This window comes from Gracilinanus agilis, chromosome 3 (genome assembly GCF_016433145.1).
Source record: "Gracilinanus agilis isolate LMUSP501 chromosome 3, AgileGrace, whole genome shotgun sequence".
Taxonomy (NCBI): Eukaryota; Metazoa; Chordata; class Mammalia; order Didelphimorphia; family Didelphidae; genus Gracilinanus; species Gracilinanus agilis.
Window position 1 is genome coordinate 621,610,341 of NC_058132.1, and position 20,807 is coordinate 621,631,147.

The 20,807-nt window shown below is 39.2% G+C and overlaps 1 protein-coding gene across 1 annotated transcript in view; it reads right to left on the reverse strand.

Annotated features, from left to right (window-relative positions):
• The window catches only part of WDFY1 (WD repeat and FYVE domain containing 1), a 60,186-nt gene that overhangs the window by 12,828 nt on the left and 26,551 nt on the right, over positions 1 to 20,807 (reverse strand). Inside the window, exons 3-8 of the mRNA XM_044667591.1 lie at positions 15,937 to 16,010; positions 13,323 to 13,377; positions 10,977 to 11,127; positions 8,855 to 8,967; positions 5,833 to 5,959; positions 1,963 to 2,068 (exon numbers count right to left, since the gene is read on the reverse strand). Of these exons, the coding sequence (XP_044523526.1) occupies positions 1,963 to 2,068; positions 5,833 to 5,959; positions 8,855 to 8,967; positions 10,977 to 11,127; positions 13,323 to 13,377; positions 15,937 to 16,010 (626 nt within the window). The remainder of the gene's footprint in view (positions 1 to 1,962; positions 2,069 to 5,832; positions 5,960 to 8,854; positions 8,968 to 10,976; positions 11,128 to 13,322; positions 13,378 to 15,936; positions 16,011 to 20,807) is intronic.

Below are 20,807 nucleotides of genomic sequence, written 5' to 3' on the forward strand. Positions count from 1 at the left end.
AATTAGGTACAGAACTGGGATTAGCTTCCCTAAGTAAAGAATTAAAAGAATCATGGGTGCAGAATACATTAGCAGCATTTGATATATTCCTTTCCCTAAATATGCAAATCTATTTCCAGGGACCATGCCATCTCCTTTCATTTTAACTATTCATTCAAGGTGTGGGATCACCTTGAACCCCTGGAATAAACCAAAATTAAGTCTGTCACACTAACTCCCCCCATTACTTCCCTCAGTTTACTAACACCTTCCTTCTACCTTTTTAATCAAAGTGAGATTTCCGGGCCCTGAGAGAGCTGTGTGACTAAATATGCAGGGCCTCCACACACTTGGGGGATATGCTCCTGTATGGCTGAAACTGCAGATAAAAGCTAACACCTGCTGACCCCATATATCTGTGCTCTCTCTCCCCAGCCTGCCTGTAGGCTCCATATTCTGTGACCTCCTACCAGACATTCACCCCCACCAAAAACCCTTTTAAAAATGAAAGCAAAAGCAGAAGAAAGCACCCCCAAGTAACCTCCAGTAGATGTCTTGGTACTGTTGACCAGGGATAACAAATCTCAGAAAGCTAAACCCCCGAGAAGAAGAAACTCTCTTACTATACTCTCTGGAACATTTAGCACATTAAAGGTGTTTGATAACTAATAAATAAATTGAATTTTTTTAAAAAGCAGCATGATTTACATATTTAACATTATTCTAATTAAATCCTGGTTGAATATAAAAGCCAACTCTGAAATTCCCAAATGTGAGCACTTTGCAAGTTTTCTTTAAAAAATCTATCAAATATAAAAGTGTAGCACATCCAAGAATCCTATTCTCTCCTTTCTTTTGTCCCATAAGGTCATTAATATACAAATGTGAGAGAATAAAGGATGTTCTGTTGATTTCTATGGAGTACTGCCATCCAATTAAAATGCAAAGAACATACATTTCTGCATCAAACTTGCCTTGAGTGGTTCCATTTCATGTAAATAAATCTATTTTTAAATAAACTGAACATCTACATTATGTGGCTTAACTAAAAAGAGAAGGAAATAGAAAACAAAAATGGAGGCAAAGTGGTGTATCTCCACAATTACCCAACAGGAAAATGAGACATGTCATGATTACTGATGGAGACCATCCCCAGAACAGAATGCATTTGGAACACCAAAGTTTTCCCTTTTAGGGGAAGCTCTCCATGCTGCCTGTTCTCTGAGAATTTCTAAGGCCTTCACAAAGGACAGGATCCTGAGCTATGGAGTCATTCTGGTGTTCTTTAGAAAAAGTAGTCCTCATGTTTGCTTCATGGTGTCTCTAAGTACTCTCTCTTCCAGTTGGAGTAAGAAGCAGTGAGGTGATGCACTGGATAGAGTGCTGGGGCTTGAGTTCAAATATGACTAGATACTGACTAGCCCTCTGAACCCAGTCAAGTCACTCATCTGTTCTCAGCCCAGTTTACCTCAGCTTCCTCATCTATAAAACAGGGATAATAGCTCCTCATCCCCATCTCCCCCAGGTTGCTATGAGAACAAAATGAAATATCTGTAAAGAGTTTCCTTTTCTTCTTTTTTTATTGTTTTTTAAATTAATTAAATTTATTTATTTTTAAAGGTTTTTCCAACGTTACAATTCATGTTCTCTCCCACCTCCTAGAGCTGACAAACAATTCCACTGGATTCTATCTGTAAAGAGTTTTGCAGACTTTAAATTGCTATACTATATATACTTGCTTTTATCATTTTACTATCCTTATTTTTACTGAGCACATCCTGTTCTATTTTTCTATTCAAGTATGGTCAGCATCTTTGTCAGAAAATAACTAAGAAAGCAAGGCAGGGCAAATGAACTGTATGCACTTCCCAGGCCCTGGGGAAGGAGCAGAACAAAGGAGGACTCTGCAGGTCCCCAGCCACCAGGGAAACTTTACAGGACCCAGACCAAGCCCCCACAGCTTCCGCCTGGCTGCCCGCTTACCTCCTCTCTCCGGACATCCATATTCCAAACGGCAATGCCCCCGTCAGATGAACAAGAAACCAGCTGTCTTGTGAGGGAAAGGTAGCAAAGAGACTGCACCCGGTCACTGTGAACAGAGCATACAACACACCTCTCTCAACAACCTCGAGAGGCAAGTGACTGCCCTGGCCCAGCCAGGCTCCAGCCTTTGCTCAGCAAAGCCCTGGACCTCCTCTGGGACCTAGAGCTCACATCACAACATGCAGTTTAGAAGACAGCTGTTATGTCATGAGAGGTTTTTTGTTGTTGTTGTTTTTAAAACCCTTAAACCCCTTCTATCTTAGAATCAATTCTAAGACAGAATAGCAGTAAGGGCTGGACAATTGGGGTTAAGTGACTTGCCCAGGGTCACTGAAGCCAGATTTGAACCCTGGACCTCCTGCCTCCCAGCACCATCCACTATGCTCTCCCATTCCTTTTTTTGAGGCTCAAGCTATTCTCATAAGGGGAACTTTAGAGACGAATGACCCCACCCAATGACAATGAGCTCCTGTTTGCCTTTATATCCCTCACACCAGCCTGGCACACAGGAGACACTTTTAAATATTTACTGACTTGAATATTTGAAAATCAATACCTAAAAGCTGCTTGTTTTCTTGGCCCCATGTTAATAAGGCTGGGCTTGTTTTATGCCAGAGATTTCAAAGGGGAAAGGACTCCTTTGTATAAATGTATTTAAACTAGTGCTTTTATGGTAGCAAAAGCTGGAATTTATGGGAGAACTCTTCATTGAGGAATTAAGAAGCAAATTATGGTACCTGAATGTAAGTGAGCTGTTGAAAGAATAATAAAAGAGACGGATTCAGGGAAACCTAAGACCTGAGACAGAGTGAAGTAAGCAGGCCCAAGAGGCTGAATAATACAATGACTATAACATAGTAAACTAAAACAACTCTGACAGGCCCAGTAAGCCTGGTCAATGCAATGACCAGGTAAGATCCCAGAGAACCAACGACAAAAGTAAGCGACATATCTCTTCCAGAGCAGTGATGGTAGACTGGAGACACAAAATATGAACTGCACTTTCAGACATGGTCAGTGTGTGATTTTGTTTTGTATGATGGGAATTACTGGATTCAAGGGAAGTTTTTTATTGTTTGTTTTTTCAAATGGGAGGAACTGATCCAGAGATGATGACAAAGCATTAAAAACATATGTATGATATGACAAATCTGGCCTCAGACATTTCTTAGCTATATGACCCTGGGCAAGTCACTTAACCCCCATTGCCTAGCCCTTACTTCTCTTCTGTCTTAGAGCCTGTACCTAGTATTTCTTCTCAGATGTAAAGTGACAGTTTAAACACACACACACACACACACACACACACACACACACACACAGAACAGGAGGAGGTAAATAGGGAGATACAGACTAGCAGGACAGCTTTGGAACTTAACAAATTTAATGTATGTTGCAAAAAAAAAAAAAAAAAGGGGGGGGAGACAGGCTCTTCATAGAGCTTCTCAGTCACATATGCAATTTCCACTTTTCTGTCCTTTGTATGCAGAGATGATCAAGTTAACCATTAAGTACAAAATAATAAAAAGAAAAATGATTTTTAAAAAGAAAAGCAGCTATAAGTGTTTCTATATGAGAAGATGATATGAGCATCAAGAATCTCTGATCTGAGCACCATGGTTTTCCAAAACATTGATTACTGAAATACATAACATGGGGCCAAACTTTTTTGGCTATCTTAACCTCCACTGCAAAAGCTTAGATGAAAAAAAAAACAAGAAATGGGAAAGTCTGGGAGAGTAAAGATAAAATTCCGCCCCCCCTTTTCAATACTGTAGCAGAAACTACAGACAGGAGTACTGAGACCAATGAACAATAGACTCCATTCCTCCTCCTGTCAGGTGCTTGGAAGTCTCACAGAAAAGTAGTCAGTCATGTTTCTTCAAGATTCCTGACTGGTGGTAGTCAAGGGATGTGATGTGTAGGGACTGAAGTAAAACCTTGGCCAATCTGAAAATCTCAGGGGAGAGAAATCCTCCCGATGAGCTTTAAAAAGCCAGGGCTCTGAGGCAGCTAGGTGGCTCAGTGGATGTTGGGCCTGGCCCAGAAACTCAGTTGACTGGCAACTATTTCAATAACCTTAAATTTCAGTTATGACCAAGTTTGAGTCTTCAATTGTTTGTGGAACTAAAAAATAAAGAGCCTCACAGATAAAACCAATTATGTTATAAAAAGACCTGAAGCATCTAAGGAGATAAAGGGAACAAATACCACCAAGATACATTCTATCAAGATATAATCATGAGGGGCACCTAGGTGGTTCAAAGGATAGAGGACCAGGACTGTTCAAATCTGGCTTCAGATACTTCCTAGCTGTGTGATTCTGGGCAAGTCACAACCCTAACTGCCTTTTCCTTACTACTCTTATGCCTTGGAATTGATACTTATTATTGATTCTAAGACAAAAGGTAAATGTTTTTTTAAAAAAGTTATAATCATGACATTTGTTTCAAGAGTTTATTTTCTCAGAAATGTCTTAAGCATATTGAGTTTTTATTTGAAATAAAGCTATAACCTAAGAAATGATGACTGAAGAATATAGAAAAATAGGGCTTTGGAGCCCAGTTTGCAGAGAGCTGGGTCTTAGAGTCAGGAATACTTGGGGTCAGTCTTGACTTTAACATCCTATCTTGTGTTTATTATTTAGCCCTTCCAGAGCCCAAAGTAACTTTAACAAAGTTAAAGCCCCATTTAATCTTCTGTACTGTCCAGGTAGTTCTGAAAGCAGCAGAGAGCCAAGCTGCATCTCACTGAAAACTCCCAAGGCCAAATGAAATCCTAATCCCTTTTCGGAACCAAACAAAAAACAATAACAAAAGAATGCAGATAAGCAGAGGAAGACTTATATGAATTGGCATCAAGTAAAACAAGCAGAACCATAAAAACCAACTACACAATGACTAAAGTTTTGGTTTTTTTTTTAAACCCTTGTACTTCGGTGTACTGTCTCATAGGTGGAAGATTGGTAAGGGTGGGCAATGGGGCTCAAGTGACTTGCCCAGGGTCACACAGCTGGGAAGTGGCTGAGGCCGGGTTTGAACCTAGGACCTCCTGTCTCTAGGCCTGACTCTCACTCCACTGAGCTACCCAGCTGCCCCCAATGACTAAAGTTTTAAAAAAGCTTTTTGTTTAAAAGTTTAAAAAGAACCACAACAAAAAAATTATAACTAAATCCTATGAAACTACTGATTTAATGTGGACTTGGAAAAGAAATATAAGAACATATATCCTTCCATTCTTGCAGAGGTAGAAAGCTATAAATGTGGAACTCCTCGCCTCCTGACTGAGGAAGTGCTTAATTCTGCTGGGAAGCTCTTTTCCTCTTCCCTATTTAATTCTTAAGTAAAAAGGATCTCTCTCTCTCTGTGTCTGTCTCTGTGTCTGTCTCTCTCTGTCTCTCTCTGTCTCTCTCTCTCTCTCTCTAAAGGAGAGATATACTGGGAAATGAAGTGATGTGAAAACAAGACATTAATAAAACTTTAAAAAGGAAAGAAAGGAATACAGACATTTGGAAAGCAGCATTGAACGAAACAAGTAGGAAAAACTTAAGACTGCATTACTTGACAGTAAAAGTTTTAAAAAATGATCTCTGAGGGCAGGGACTGTATCTTCGCTAAATGCTGTATCTCTCCCAGAACTACAACTGTACTCGGTACACAGCAGAAACCCAATAAGTGATTGCTGAATGACTGCACTTGGGCATGCAATATAACAGGAAGCCATTGAGTTATTCCATTAGTACAAACTTCTTAGAAAAGCACAAGGACCTCCAAATTTTCTTGCAAAAATGAAAATGAACAGGTCACCTACTGATGTCCCTGAAGCAATAGCATCCGGCCTTTTCTTCCCCCAATGTCCCACATGATGATGCTGTTGTCAGATGCTCCAGAGAAGAGTAACCGCTGAATGGGATCCCACCACAGTGAAGCAACGCTGCCTGTGGGTTTACAGACAAACACCTGCATTCAGTCTTACAGTTAAGAGTTAAGCCATACAACAAAAATGTGGCTCCCCTTGAGTAAAGGGTTACTAGGCCATCATTGCATGAATTACAAGGCAGGAGATGGAGCCTCCCAATAAAGAGAATGAGTAGCAGCTGTTACTCGCTAACTACTGAATTCGAGGAACATAATATGAATATTTTTAAAGTATTTTTCCTTGTACTTCACCAAGGAAATGCAAGGCAGCAAAAACTGCACCCTAAAGATTGGCTTGGAAGTTAACAAATCTGTTGGCTTCAGAGATTAGATTAGATTAGAGAACAGATTAGAAACAGATCAGAGATTAGATTAGATTAGAATAGCTATAAACCCAAGTTATTAAATTTCTACAAGTTCTGAAGAAGAGGCCTTTTTGAGAGTGGGCATGTTCAATCTAACTAGGTCTTTCATAGAAGAAACTAATTCTTGGCTCTGGAAAAGTCCTCAGTGATTACTTAATTATAGAATCATCACTTTAGAGAAAGGGAGAAAAAAGGAAACTGAGGTGTATGCAGGAGAAGTGGTTGCCCAAAATTATCAAAGCTAATCAAAAAGAGATCTGACATGGGGCTTAGTTCAGGGCTCTCTGCACCTAAAAAGCTGGCTAGACTATGCCAATTAAATAAGCCAGACTATGCAAACTAGATAAAAAGTTTGGCAGCAAGGTCTAAACTCTTATATCTAATTCAGTTTAGTGTTGACTAACATCTAATGTGATGATACATTCTTGGTTTGAAGAAATGTCCTCTTTGTCTACTAAAAAAAAATTCTTTCCAAAAACTTTCCTGAACCTCTTCACGGTTAATATTTAATGTTACTTTCCTAAAGAAAGAAAAAGAGATAAAAATGAAAGAATGAAAGAAACATCTAGAGGCCTGAAGCCCTTCATCAGCTCTGAAAAGTCAGTACAGGGCCAGCAAGCTAATAAATAAAAACTGAGCTTTAAAATTGTGAGTATACTTAATGCCTGGGGCAGCCACAGTAAGATGAACATCAAAAGTAACCTTCTTTCTACACAGATTAGGCATGAACCAATATCTCACCATACACCAGGATAAAGTCAAAATGGATACTTGATCTAGAAATAAAGGGGGATACCATAAACAAATTAGGGGAACATAGAAAAGTTTACCTCAGACTTATGGATAAAAGAAGAATTTATGACCAAAGAACATAAAGAGGCATTACCAAAAAAATGAAATAGATGGGGACAACTGGGTAGCTCAGTGGATTGAGAGCCAGGTCTAGAGACAGAAGGTCCTGGGTTCAAATCTGTGTGACCCTGGGCAAGTTACTTAACCCCCACTGCCTAGCCTTTACCACTCTTCTGCCTTGGAACCAATATAGTATTGATTCTAAGACAGAAGATAACTTAGGTTTAAAAAAAAAAAACAGAAACAGATCATTTTGATTACATTAAATTAAAAAGGTTTTATGCAAATAAAACAAATGCAATCAAGATTCCATGAGCAAAAACAAATTTGGAAAGAAATCTTATAGTAAGTGTCCCTGACAAGCTTCATTTCTCAAATATATAGAGAAGTAGGTCAAATTTATAGGAATACAAAGCATTCCTCAACTGAAAAATGGTCAAAGGATATAAGCAGGCAATTCTCAGGAAGAAATTAAAACTATCCAGTCATATGAAAAAATGTTCCAAATCACTCTTGATTAGAGAAATGCAAATTAAAATAACCTTGAGATATCACTTTATTAGCCAGATTTGCTAATGTGACCAAAAAGGAAAATGAGAGATGTTACAGAGGATGTGGGAAAATTGAGACATTAATACTCTGTTGGTAGAATTGTGAATTGATACAATCATTCTGGAGAGCAATATGAAACACCAGGCTCAAAGGGCCACAAAACTACACATACCCTTTGGCCCAGCAATAGCATTACTGAGTCTGTATCTCAAACAGATCAGAGATAAGGAGAAAAGAATCCACCTGTACCAAAATATTTTTACAAGTTCTTTTTATAGTGGCAAAGAATTAGAAACTGAGGGAGTGTCCATCAATTGGGGAATGGACGCACAAGTTGTGTTATATAGTTGTAAAGCAATACTACTGAGTCTTAAGGAACGGTGAGCAGGATGAATTTAGAAAAAAACTGAAACAAACTGATGCAAAGTGAAGTGAGCAAAACCAGAAGGGTGTACACAGTAACAGAAATATGATGATGATCAACTGTGAAGAACTAAATCATTTTCAGCAAAGCATGTCTCTAAGATAACCACAAGGAATTCCTGATGAAAATGGTATCCAGTCAAATCTGAGTGCAGATCAATGTGTGAGATTTCTATTGTATGTGTGAAATGTGTCTTCTGTCATGAGCAATATGGAAATATGTAATACATGAAAGTATGGGTCTAACCTATATCAGACTATTCACCACCTGTGTAGGTAAAAGGGGGAATCTGAACTTTAAATGTCAAAAACAACTGCCAAAAATAGTTCTACATGTAACTGGAAAAAAAAAAAAGAAAAAGAAAATTTTTTCTTAATTAAAAAAAAAAGAAACCTACTTTCATTTTCTTCTACTCAACCCAATAAAAGAAAGGAATAAATCTGTAAACCTAAAAGAGTGACTGATTTCACATCAGCTCTGGGTTTATTTCAGTCACTGTCCTGCCCTGTTGAAATAAAGCTGACAAAAAAAGTTACTGACCCCAAGTTAAAAAGTCCTTTGCTGACCTAACCCCAAATGCCAAGCCCTTATCGCTCAACTGCCTCGGAACTGATATTTAGTATCGGTAAAAGGTTAAAAAAAAAAAAAACAACTAACTACTTGGCTAGAAATGTCAGAATCTGTGTTCTGAAACAAGTGGGGAAAGTCTGAAAACAATTTACCTTCATGTCCTTTAAGGGTTGTAATAATTGAACAGGTGTTCTGTTCAAGCTTTAGGAGTGTGATCTGCCCAGAATAGTCTCCAACAAAGGCATGTTGAGTATCTAAGTCAAATCTGAATGGAATTAGTCAAGGACAAGTAATGGATTACTATTCTCAAATTACTTCTTTAATAACAAACCACAATCAACTTTGGTGTAAAAGCTATGCGGAAGAAAATACAAATGGTCCATACATACAAGATTAAAATTATACAAGAAACGAGATACACAAATCCTGCAAAGCTGAATTATCTGAGCCCAAGTCTCATGCAGACCTGTCCTATATGCATGCACCCTTGCTTACAAAATTGCCCAGGGACCAGAATGAGCTCTTTGCTCTTGTCCTTGTCTCTTAAAACCCCTCCCTCTGTTCAAGACCCTATTCAAGGATATCATGTCAGGGAACATTCCCGACCCCTGCATCCCATCCCAGGGCAAAAGTCTTCCTCAAATTTCTCATAGCTCTTTGCCTAAATCTTTTCTTTACTCCTTTTTCATTCTTCTTCCTAAGAGTTAATTATACCTATCTTTCCCTGTTCAGTCCATCAATAGGCATTTATCAAGCATCCAATAATACCTACTATGTACAATGCATTGTATCAAACACCCCACTGATACAGAAAAGGAAAGACGGACCCTGCTCCAAAGGAAATCACAAATTAATGGGGGAAATAATATGCCAACAGCGACATACAAATAAGACCTACACAGGATAAATGGGAGATAACCAATAGAAGGAGGGCCCTGAGACTAAAAGAGACCATTAAAGCTTCTTAAAGAAGGTGAGAGTTTATCTGAGCCTAGGGTAGTGATGGGTGATATGAGAAATGTCCTCAGGCACCCATGGAGAGGGAGAGAGGAGCAGCCCGACCTCTGGCCCTCTGGCTTTCTAGTACCAAATCTGTTCTGGGGTGAGGGTGCATGTGTCCACAGAGGGCTCTGAGTGCCCCCTCCAGCATACATGCCATAGGCTCACCACCACAGGCCTGGCCTGTCATGGTCTTAAGAGTAGGGTCTTCCCTGTGTCCCCAGCACCTGGCCCAGGGCCTTGCGCCTACATCAGTACTTTAATAGATGTCATTGGTGTGGCTTCATCCATATAGCACTCAGTCCCTCTCTGCCTCAGTAAACAGGTTGCAGGAGTGCATACAGTCGAGGAACAAGTCGCCCAGAGCTAGCTACCCTCATCGTTCGATGACAATTGATCACCACCAGGCCTTCCTACACTCCTCTTCTGCAGGACTAGTGAACCCAGAGGCTGCTCCTTGTGGAAGGCTGGGAAGTCCAATGGACTCTTAAGAATAATATATTTAAATGCACAGGATTACAAAGGAAACCATTAATATTGGACCACAATTCATTAAAAAAAAATATCTTTAAGTCAGTCCATAAACTCCATGCTAAAACTCCTGCTCAAAGACTCTAAGTTGAAAAGGATCCAATTTCATTGAGAGGTATTTCTCCATCTAAGAGCTTCCTCTACCAAAAGATTTGTTTTTAAACCTCAGAGTCAGGTGGCAAGAAACCTCCACTATGACTGGTTTGTTCCACAAAGCATTTCTCATCACCATACACAGTGTTACCACCATCAGTACTTGCCACTTTCAAGCTGGTAGTAACTAGGATAGAGTGTTTCTTAAGAAATCTACTGCGTCACAAATAACTAAGGGATCAGTGTTTCCGAGGACAGAGAATGCTACACGGTTTCTTTCATTCAGTTTCTGCTTCTATAAAAATGAGTCAAGATCCTTTCTTCAATGTTACAAACCCCTGCCTAAGCCCTCACCTATGTTTTCACTCAACAGTTACTCTTTACTTTGGTGATGTGATTTCATGCAGTATTAGAAAAGGCAAGCGTTAACTGAATTGTAGTAAAGAAAAAATCGGTAAAGTCACAGAAGTAAACAAAAAGTATCTAGAGAATTATCCAATGACTTAAAAATTCATTCAATATCTGGTAGTCAGAATTCAAAACAAATTCCCGAAAATGTTTATATTGTATAACCAGGCTTTCAAAATAATTTACTGAGAAGGGAGAAAATAACCTTTTCAATGAAGGAATGGGAATATCTATAAAGGATACTGTAAGCATGAAGCCCAGGAAGTGAAGAAGTGTTTCCCAAGCATATTCCCACTCCTGGTACACATCCAGCTGACACACTTGTCATGACCTGTGCTGATAACCCATTCTGCTCCCAAACAGAAGACAACTGCAGACACCCGGTTCTGATGAGCTGTTGGATCAGAAAGGAGAAATTTGCTTACTTTAGTTAAAAATACTATCACTAGAAAAAAAAACTCACCACATACTACTAGAAAAGGAGTTTTAACTTCTCAACTTTAATATTAAATTGATATTCTGCCCAAAACTTAAGGGGAAAAGGTTCATGGTGATACCAAATAATCTCAGCCTTCAATGAGCATTGCCTCTTCTTTCAAATTCCACAGAACCTGGAATCCAGGAAGCCCTACAAAGGCTACATTCCTATTTTTAAATATTTGTAAGTCTCAAATATTGAAAAGTTTGCCAACATATCATGGGTTCAACTGCCTTCTCATACAAGAAGCAGTCTCATTTACATTTTTTTCCTGAAAAGAGGTACTAAGAGGCCCTCCTTGGTCAAAGACAATCAGAATTTAGAAAATATTAAAGAAGATTAGCACCTTTGCTATAACTGAAATAACAAAGAGAAGTGAAAAAAGGATAACTTAAATATTGTATTGCAAGAGCAATCCCTTTGCACATATTATTTTTCTAGTGCAAAAGTCGTTCTGAATGTCTGTTCTGAAATGTCTCAGAATGTGACAGATATCCTGTATATTCTCTTAAAATAGCCCCTAATAAGTTTATCTCGGTTCCCCAGTCACACTAAGGTCCTTAAGATTCTTCCTTTGCATAGTGGTATGTATATTTTAAGTGTTTGATAAATGCTTATTAAATGAACCCGGAAATACACTTAATGATGATAGCAATGTTAGGCAAAAATACTTCTTAACCTTGTATGGCCACATAGGATAATCCTGAATTAATCTATTAATTTAACTATTTTTCTATGCCTCTGATGACTTCAGATCTATCTTTTTAAAAATTACATTCACTAAGACATGCATGAAAATTTTTTTAAATATAAGAGGTAATTTTATAAACAAGACAGTATCACCTCACAATCTAAGGAGTGTGTTTCTAGTATTGATTCTAAGACAGAAGGGAAGGATTAAAAAAAAAAAAGCAGCTAACAAGCTGATTATAAAGTTTGTTCAATACTCATCAATAAAAAAAAAAAAACATCAGTCACTTTGGTAAAAATAAAAAGCAGCTTGTACCACCAACATCCTCCAATTCAATATTATTTCACCTTTATTATATCATCTTCGTTTTTAAAAAAAGCCCAGGAGGCAGCTGGATGGCTTAGTAGATTGAGAAGCAGGCCTAGAGATGGGAGGTCCTTGGTTCAAATCTGGCCTCAGACACTTCCCAGCTGTGTGACCCTGGGCAAGTCACTTGACCCCCATTGCCCACCTTTACCACTCTTCTGCCTTGGAGCCAATACACAGTATTGACCCCAAGACGGAAGGTAAGGGTTAAAAAAAAAAAAAAAAAAAAAAAAAGCCCAGATACTCAATTGCCTTGAGAAAGGTAATTTGGCCTTTTATTTATTATTATTATACCAACATCTTTCCCAGGTTCTAAAATATGTCAATTTATAAAGGAAAGTAAATATGTGGTCAAAGGAAAAGTTTAAACTTTAAATCCATTAACTATAAAGCATTAATTCTGAAAAATTCATAAGGATTTTGGATTGAATGGCCAAACACTAACATTCTCTCAAAATGGGAAATCTCTCATTTGCATTTAATTAAATCTGCTGTTGCTCTCAAACTGACCTAAAATTAAACATATATTTTCTCTTCTGGGATCTAGAGTCTCACATGGGCTCATATTTCCCCAATTTCTCTCTTAAAATAGGTACTTTTACCTTTAAGAAATACCTGAAACCTTTACATAATATTACATCATACAAACTATCATGAGCCTCTTCCTAAACCTACAAGAAATCTGTTGAATACAAGAATTTTTTAAACTGAAAATGGGACTTATTGTCACTGGTCCTTGACAATAAAGTTAAAATTTATAACCAATAAAGGCATAATATTGGGCAGAAAAAGGGGAAAGGGAATTCGTTACCTTTTCTGAAGTCTGAGAGCCTCCTCAATATTTGTGATAACTAAGCTATTCAATGTGAAAACCTAATTTAGATACCATGTGAGTGATACTCCAAATTTTAAAAAATGTTTTAAAGAGGGAAGAGGAGAGAGGGGAGAGAAAGAAAATGAACATGGAAACATGGAAAAATATCTTAAAAATAAACAAATAAAAATGTTTAAATGTTTTAAATAATAAAGCAAATAATTGTAAATATTGTATTACCTGGGTATGTCTTAATAAAGTTCATCTTATTAAAATCTTCAGAGACATGAAATTCCTATAATTGGATATATCAAATAAATAAGTTATTTTTTTAAACATATGAGTATGTAATAATAACTTTCAGAAAAAAGCAAAATGCAAGTATGGCCTTTAAAAAGATAAAGCTCTTTCAGGATTAGCTCTACAAATTAACATTTTTAGTAAAAAGACTTCAAAATATTATCTCTATATTTATATCACTTTAGACCAGAATTTTTAAAGCTAGGGTTCATATATGTATAACATCTTTATAACAACTTCAATGTAATTAATTTCCTTTATAACCCAATATATTTTATGTATTTAAGTAAATTATTCTGAGAAGTCCATAGGCTTTCCAACATGGCCAAAGGCATTCATGACATCAAAAAGGTTAAGAATCCCAGGTCTAGTGGCAGTACCAAGTATCTAGATCAGTGGTTCCCAAACTTTTTTGGCCTATCTCCCCCTTTCCAGAAAAAATATTACTTAGCCCCCTGGAAATTAATTTTTAAAAATTTTAATAGCAATTAATAGGAAAGATAAATGCACATGTGGCCATCATCGCTCCCCTGGATCACTGCAGCACCCACCAGGGGGCAGTGGAGCCCACTTTGGGAATCACTGTTCTAGAATATTAACATTTATTGTATTCAAATATAGAGAGCTAGTCTTTGACTGTTTCTTTCCAACTTTTTTATACCCAAAAAGGTGAAATTTCTTTGCTTTACTATTTTGCTTAGAGTTGGCTTGAAGGGCAGGTAGATGGCTAAGTAGATGGGGAGCAAGGCCTAGAGACGGAAGGAAGGTCCTGGGTTCAAAACTGGCCTCAGACACTTCTTAGTTATGTGACCCTGGCCAAGTCACTTAACTCCAATTGCCTAGCCTAGTGATGGAGATACCACAGGTGCCAAAGATGGCACACAGAGCGTTCTTTGTGGGTACGCAGCTGCCATACACACACCCCCTCCAGTTCATTACTAGAAAGGCAGAGGGTCTCCAGTGGAGCTGCTCTCCTCCCCTTCTCCACTGGACCAAAAGACTTTTTTTTCACATCCCCCGCTCCTCTGCCCAACAGCCAATGGGAGCACACAGGGGGAAGGTGGGAGGTTCACAGGCAGCAGAGCTGGAGGGGAGCAGAGCCCTAGGGGCCACCCCCTTCCCCTCTCTATACTTGCTGAAGATATTCCTCACTTTATCTGTCCCTCTGCCCAGCAGCCCAATGGGAGCACTTCCTCCCAGCCTTGTGTGGGGTAAGAGAAGGAGGGGAGAGGCACACCTGGCACTAGGTCTTGGTCATGGAGGGAGGAGCACCAGATGTGGAGGAGGAGGGAGATGGGGCTGGAACCAGCACTGTCCCTAAAAGGTTCCCCATCACTGGACTAACCTTTACTGCTTTTCTGTTTGGGACTGATACTTAGTATTGATTCTAAGACAGAAGAAAATAGCTTGCTCAAGAGGAATTAAACCGCACTAAGAGTTGCTTCTCATGAAGTCATTGCCCACTGTACACTGCTCCAATTCTTAAAGCTTAAAAAAAAAAAAAAAAAAAAAAAAGCTGGGGAAATAAGGATTCTGAGAAAGAAAGCAACTTTCAAGCTGGATGGCAAGCTTGATCTTTGCATACTCCACACTCTGAAGGGCACAGCTGGTGAGAACCACTGAGGGATCAGATTAAGGAAAAACAACAAAAAATCCCATCTTTAATCCAAAAGAAGTGAAAGTATTTCAACAAACAACACAGGATCAAGGATAAGATTATATTAAACTTTGGAAAGTAACTGCTTTTGGCAAAATGGGCGCACAGGGACAGGACAGCTTCCTCCTTATGTTTAACACGTTATTTAATATAAGACAGTGCTGAAATAAAGACGAGTGATAATTTGTAAATTGTTCTTATGCCTCATCTTCTCTCTAGAGCTTTTTCAAGAACTGTTTCACAGCCCCTGAAGTTGGTTCTAAAGGAAAGTAAAAATTCACTTCATCTACTGGTAAATCCACACACATGATCCTACTACTGTTTTTTGTTGTTCAGTAGCTATATGTGAAACATAGTATACAATCTAATACCCCTCTTAAATAAACAGAGATAGGGATTCTTCCTTTTAACAATGGAGAAATCTGAAGGATTTACAGTCTTGACTTAAAGTATATAACTTATAAATATAATGACTATCCTTGCCTTGGACTGCTGAGTCTTTCACATGTAATCTTTTGCCTACACAATCTCCGTCTTCCTCATTCCTGGGACCACTCCCTGCTCTCCTCCTGTTATACTTCTCAGATTAAACACAAAATTCATTTGTGGGTAGGCCAGGGAAACCACCAATTATAACTGTTTCCATGGGAAAATGTATTTCAAGTTCCTATATAGAAACTTTTGGCACATACCCATTCATAAATTGGGGATAACCTTGTAATGAACAGAAAATGTTTTTGACAGTCAAAACATTCCCATTGGGCAATGATAACTTTGCATTTACAACATCTAAAACTAATAATTGCTCAAAGGCCAAAATAAAGAGTAACTGTGTTATAGACAAAACTGAGGGAGGTTGTATGCATTTACTATTCTTAAACCCCCAAAGCTACTTACCATTATGGCTCCATTATCCTGGCCCACAAATATCCTTCTGCTATCATGATGGTAAGCCATTGTTGAACAAGGAGCTGCCAAAAAAGTCAAGGCCACATTAGTAACACAGGTTAGTATTTGTCATTTCTCATACAAACTGTCCCAAATAGCTTTCAACTAGGCAAATGAGAAAATGTTTAAGAATGATCACATGGCGGGCAGCTGGGTTGCTCAGTGGATTCAGAGCCAGGCCTAAAGATGGGAGGTCCTGGGTTCAAATGTGACCTCAGATACTTCCTAGTCATTTAACTCCCATTGCCTAGCCCTTACCACTCTTCTGCCTTAGAACCAATACAAAGTATTCCAAGTATTTGTGTTTGTAGTGGTAGAATGGAAAGAGTACTGAATAGTAGTCAGGAGGCACCTGGGTTCAAATCCTGATTAAATATTTCCTAACAGTGTGACCCTGGGCAAACCAATTAACTAGTGAGACTTTCCTTCCCCATTAGGACCAACAGGATAATAACAACGGTTATCTTGCAATGCTGTTGTGAGGACCAAATGCATATAAAACACTTTGCAAACCTCCAGATCATTTCCAGAGGAGGAAACTAAGACAAACAGTTAAGGGACTTGTCCAAGGTCACACAACCCCCAAGTGTCTTCAGGCTGGATTTGAACTCAAGATGAGTCTTCCTCCCTTTAGGCCTGGCACTCTATCTACTGCAGTGATAGCATTGTTAGACAAGCAAAAAAAAAAAAGAGTGACAGTGCTGGATTTGGAGCCAGTGGTGTAGGATTTAAATTAATATCCAACTTCCAATTAATAACTGATTCACATACCTCATAACTCAAGTGATATATTCCTGGGTGATCCGTGTATTTGCCAACACCCTCTTCAAGGGGGATTGTATGATTGTCATATAATTCTATATTTATAAAAATTTTCTTGTTTGAGAGTAATTTTAGGATCAAAAACTTGTTACCTCCCCAAATCCAGAAAGTGAACTGTTTGGAGAAGGCACCATAAAGATGCCTGCAGAAACCACACACTGCACCAAAAGATCCAGAATCAACTTTGGGATATAGTGAAATTGAACTGTGGGGGGTTGAACACATTTATTTTGTATGTACACTCTTAAGCCAAAGAGGACTATTGTGAAGATGGGAATAACTCTCCCCTGCCCACTTTTAGATTTAATCACCAGAAGCCTATACACCCCACTTTACGCTTGAGTGGGGGGAGGTTTATAACCCATGTATACTAAAAGTGGGTGACAAATCAGAAACGATTGAATGCCCCCTGGGCAGACCTAAGAATATTCTAAGACTGTGATTAGTCCACATAAAGTGGAGGAAGGCACAGGAAATGATGCAAAGAAGCATCTTTAAAAGCAGTTTTAACTTCCTGTGAGAGGGAGTACTTTGGAGTTTAGAGTTCGAGTTCCAGTTGGAATTCACGTTGGAGGCCAGAGAAGGATTTGCTTCGTGGACCTGAGACTCTGACATTGGTGAGGCAGCTCTTGGACCTTCCCTTAGGACTACCACGTGAGTGAGTGAAAAGGCTGACTCCTTTTCCTGTCTTTCTGGAGGGTCTAGCCTCTGGAAAGGCCCCCATCTTGGAAGAGGCTTCATGGTTGAGGCCCTTGCTTTATTCATCACTGGGCCCTTGGCTGAAGGCTGAGGACTTATTAGCCCTGTCTGGGTTGAGCCAGGGGCCTGAGCAAAATACTTAGCGTGTTAGGTTAGATATCTTACTCTATCCTCTTTCACATTTCCCTTACTTTAACTCTCTCTCCTTTTGTAAATAAACTACCATAAAAAGTCATTCTGACTTGAGTAATTAATTCTGGCAACCACATTTCTCATAAATTTAGTTCAACCTTTAATTTTTAACTCTTACCCTACCCCCTAATTGGCTTTTTGTCAATGTGCTTAGCAATCATTGGTTTTGTTCTCTTTCTCTTTAATTTCCCTTTTATCCCTAAATTATTATAATTTCCCCTTAGTAAATACAATATTGTATATATCTCTGTTTGGAGATCTTTAGAGATATAAGTTGGTTATGCACACTGATTCCATGGGGAAACTAGAAATGTAAATGTGGGAAATATCTATATGCTTGTTTCCCATGAGAATGACAGGGGGGATTGTGTAATTAGGATCTTTACCCTAAAACTACAACTCCCAGCATTCCACTCTCCTCACATTCCGTGCTGACACAGGAAGGATATAAATTTTGGTGTAGCCCAGCCTCTAGCTCTCATCTTCCTGTCAGGGCTTTGGTGGAGCGGGCTTTTTAAACAGGCAAGCAAGGAGAACTTAGTCACATGGTCTTAATTTTGTTAAGTAATTAGGTTTTTTTACTTCTATTTCCTTTTTATTCCTTCTACTTCAAGTGATTATTAATAAATTTCATAAAAATATAATTCTTAGAGTGTTGGATATTAATTTAAATCCTACAGTAGACTGTTTGAATCTTGCTTTGCCATCTGATTTTCATGATCTGCAATAATTATAATAATTATACTAACAATAACTAGCATTAATATAGCCCTGTAAGATGTGTAGAGTCCTCTCCATCATCTACTACATTTGTTCTTCTGAGCGTTAGAACAGTTGCTCTACTCCTTCCATGGCAGATGTGGAAAATGGGTGCCTTTCCCAGGAACACAAGGCTAGTCAGGGTGTAAAGGAGACTTTGAATGCAGCCTTCCTGCTCCCAGGGTCATTGCTCCAGCCACAGCACCGCCTCCCTGCCTGGGAAAGGTTGGGGCTGGACCAGATCATTTCTGGAGTCTCTTCTAGTTCTAAATGATGATCTTGAGGTGTCACCAGATTAAGTCATTCTAATCACCACAGATTCCAACTTTAAGGAGATTAAGTTAAGATTACTGAAGAGAAGGAAAAGGCATTAAAAGCAGTAGCTTTAAGGAGGCTTTCAATAGAAGCTGCAGAGACAATAGCCTGGTCAGACTCCTCAGACTCATGAGGGCACTGAGCTTGCTTGGCTTGCAGAAGGCATTTAGGACGGAGAGAAGAGACACCTGCTTTAGCCTCAGCCAGGAGGAATGGGAATAAGAGCAGAAATGTAGACTACAGGTGTCCTAAGACTTCCCAAACCAATGGAGTCCTTGCACCAGTCCTGACTGCTCCTAGTGAGAGCCTTTTAAAGCAGCTGCGGCAGGGGGCCGGGCCTCTGAGGGGAGGAGGAGAGGCACGATGAGCTATTCAAGGAACGGCTCTTTCACTACATGGCTTGAGCAGGGCTTGAGCAGGGCGAGAAGGCCTCGGTGCCCCAACCAGCCAGCCCTGGCCGAGACAGGCTCTGCGGTTATACTGTAAACAATGTGGCACGCGATAGATACGGGCCTCACTGCTGTATAAAGAGAAAAGTCAGATGTCTATCTGTAGGAGAAGCTGAAGGGCAATTCTATTTTGTCCAGTAAGCTTAATTCCATTTTTAAGCAGTGCTGTTTTTATGCTTCTCTATTTCTGGACTGTTTTCAGAAATTCATCTGACAAGAATAGCCACTTGGACTCTTTGAATATATGGCAGGAAGGTGGTGGGGCAGCTCTCCAAAGTGGGCCATCACCTCACCAGTGAGACCTCGGCAGCCTATTCCCAGAGAAGGGGACAAGTGAAGAATCGAGAATCGGAAGATCAAGACAAACCTCACCTCTGCTAACAATAACAATGGAACCTTGGGCAAGCCACGGCCTCACTGGGCCCGTTAGCTCATCCCTCATAGGAGGCCCCGATAGCCCTCCAGTTCTAAACACCTAGGCCTCTTAGAAAGCTGATTCACACACGCTATAGATATAAAAAATAAAGGTATGCTATCAGAGAAAGAAGGGGCTCCCTTGGAAGGGACACTAGAGCGAAATGCTGCAATCTGTTTAAATTTTTCCTTTGTGTTTCTAACACCTTCTGGAATTACCCTTAAGAGTCCAACCTTGGAGTATTCAAAACTCACCTGAACCATGCAAAATTAGAACAAGACCTCAGAGTCTTCTGGACCAAGTGTTTAATTTTGTAGATAATGAGTCCCAAAAAAGCTCTGTAAGTAGTCTAGTCACACATATAGCACAACCAAGAACAGGATTCAAAACTAAAACCAGCCATATAACCCTCATAAAAATGTATTTGTATATATGGGTGGCCCTCCTCAGTCCTGGAAATATTGTGAACTTATTGAGTAGGGCACCAGGCCCAGAGTCGGAAGATCTGAGCTCAAATCTAGTTATAGATACTTATTAGTTGTGTGACCCTGGGCAAACCACTTAATCTCTGTTGGCCAGTTTTCTCATCTGTAAAATAGGGGGTAACAATAGTACCTACCTCCCAGAGTTGTCTGTGAGGATCAAAAGAAATAACAATTGTAAGGTGTTTATCACAGTGCCTGCCACATATTAAGTTCTATATAACTATATAATTTATAATAATGTAAGCTATGATTATAATTATTGAATGTCAAAATCAAAAAAATTGAGTCTCAATTAAAAAAAACTACAAAGCATTTGACACCTATGGACTGGCTATTTCTAATATAGATTGTTGGGGCCCAGGCAAATTGGGAGATCTCCCTATATTCAACTGGGATTAGCATTTAATGCTATAACAACTTTCTGCTGTGCTTACAGCCTCACTAAAAGACTGGGTTGGAGGGGCAGTGAGGTGACTTAGTGGACAGCAAACCAGGAGTAGAGACAGAAGGTCCTAGGTTCAAATCTGACCTCAGATATTGCCTAGATGTGTGACCCTGGGCAAGTCACTTAACTTCCACTGCCAACCCTTTCCATTCTTCTGCCTTGGAACCAATACATAGTACTGATTCTAAGACAGAAGGTATGAGTTTAAGAGAAAAAAAGCCTATGTGGATTCTTTACAT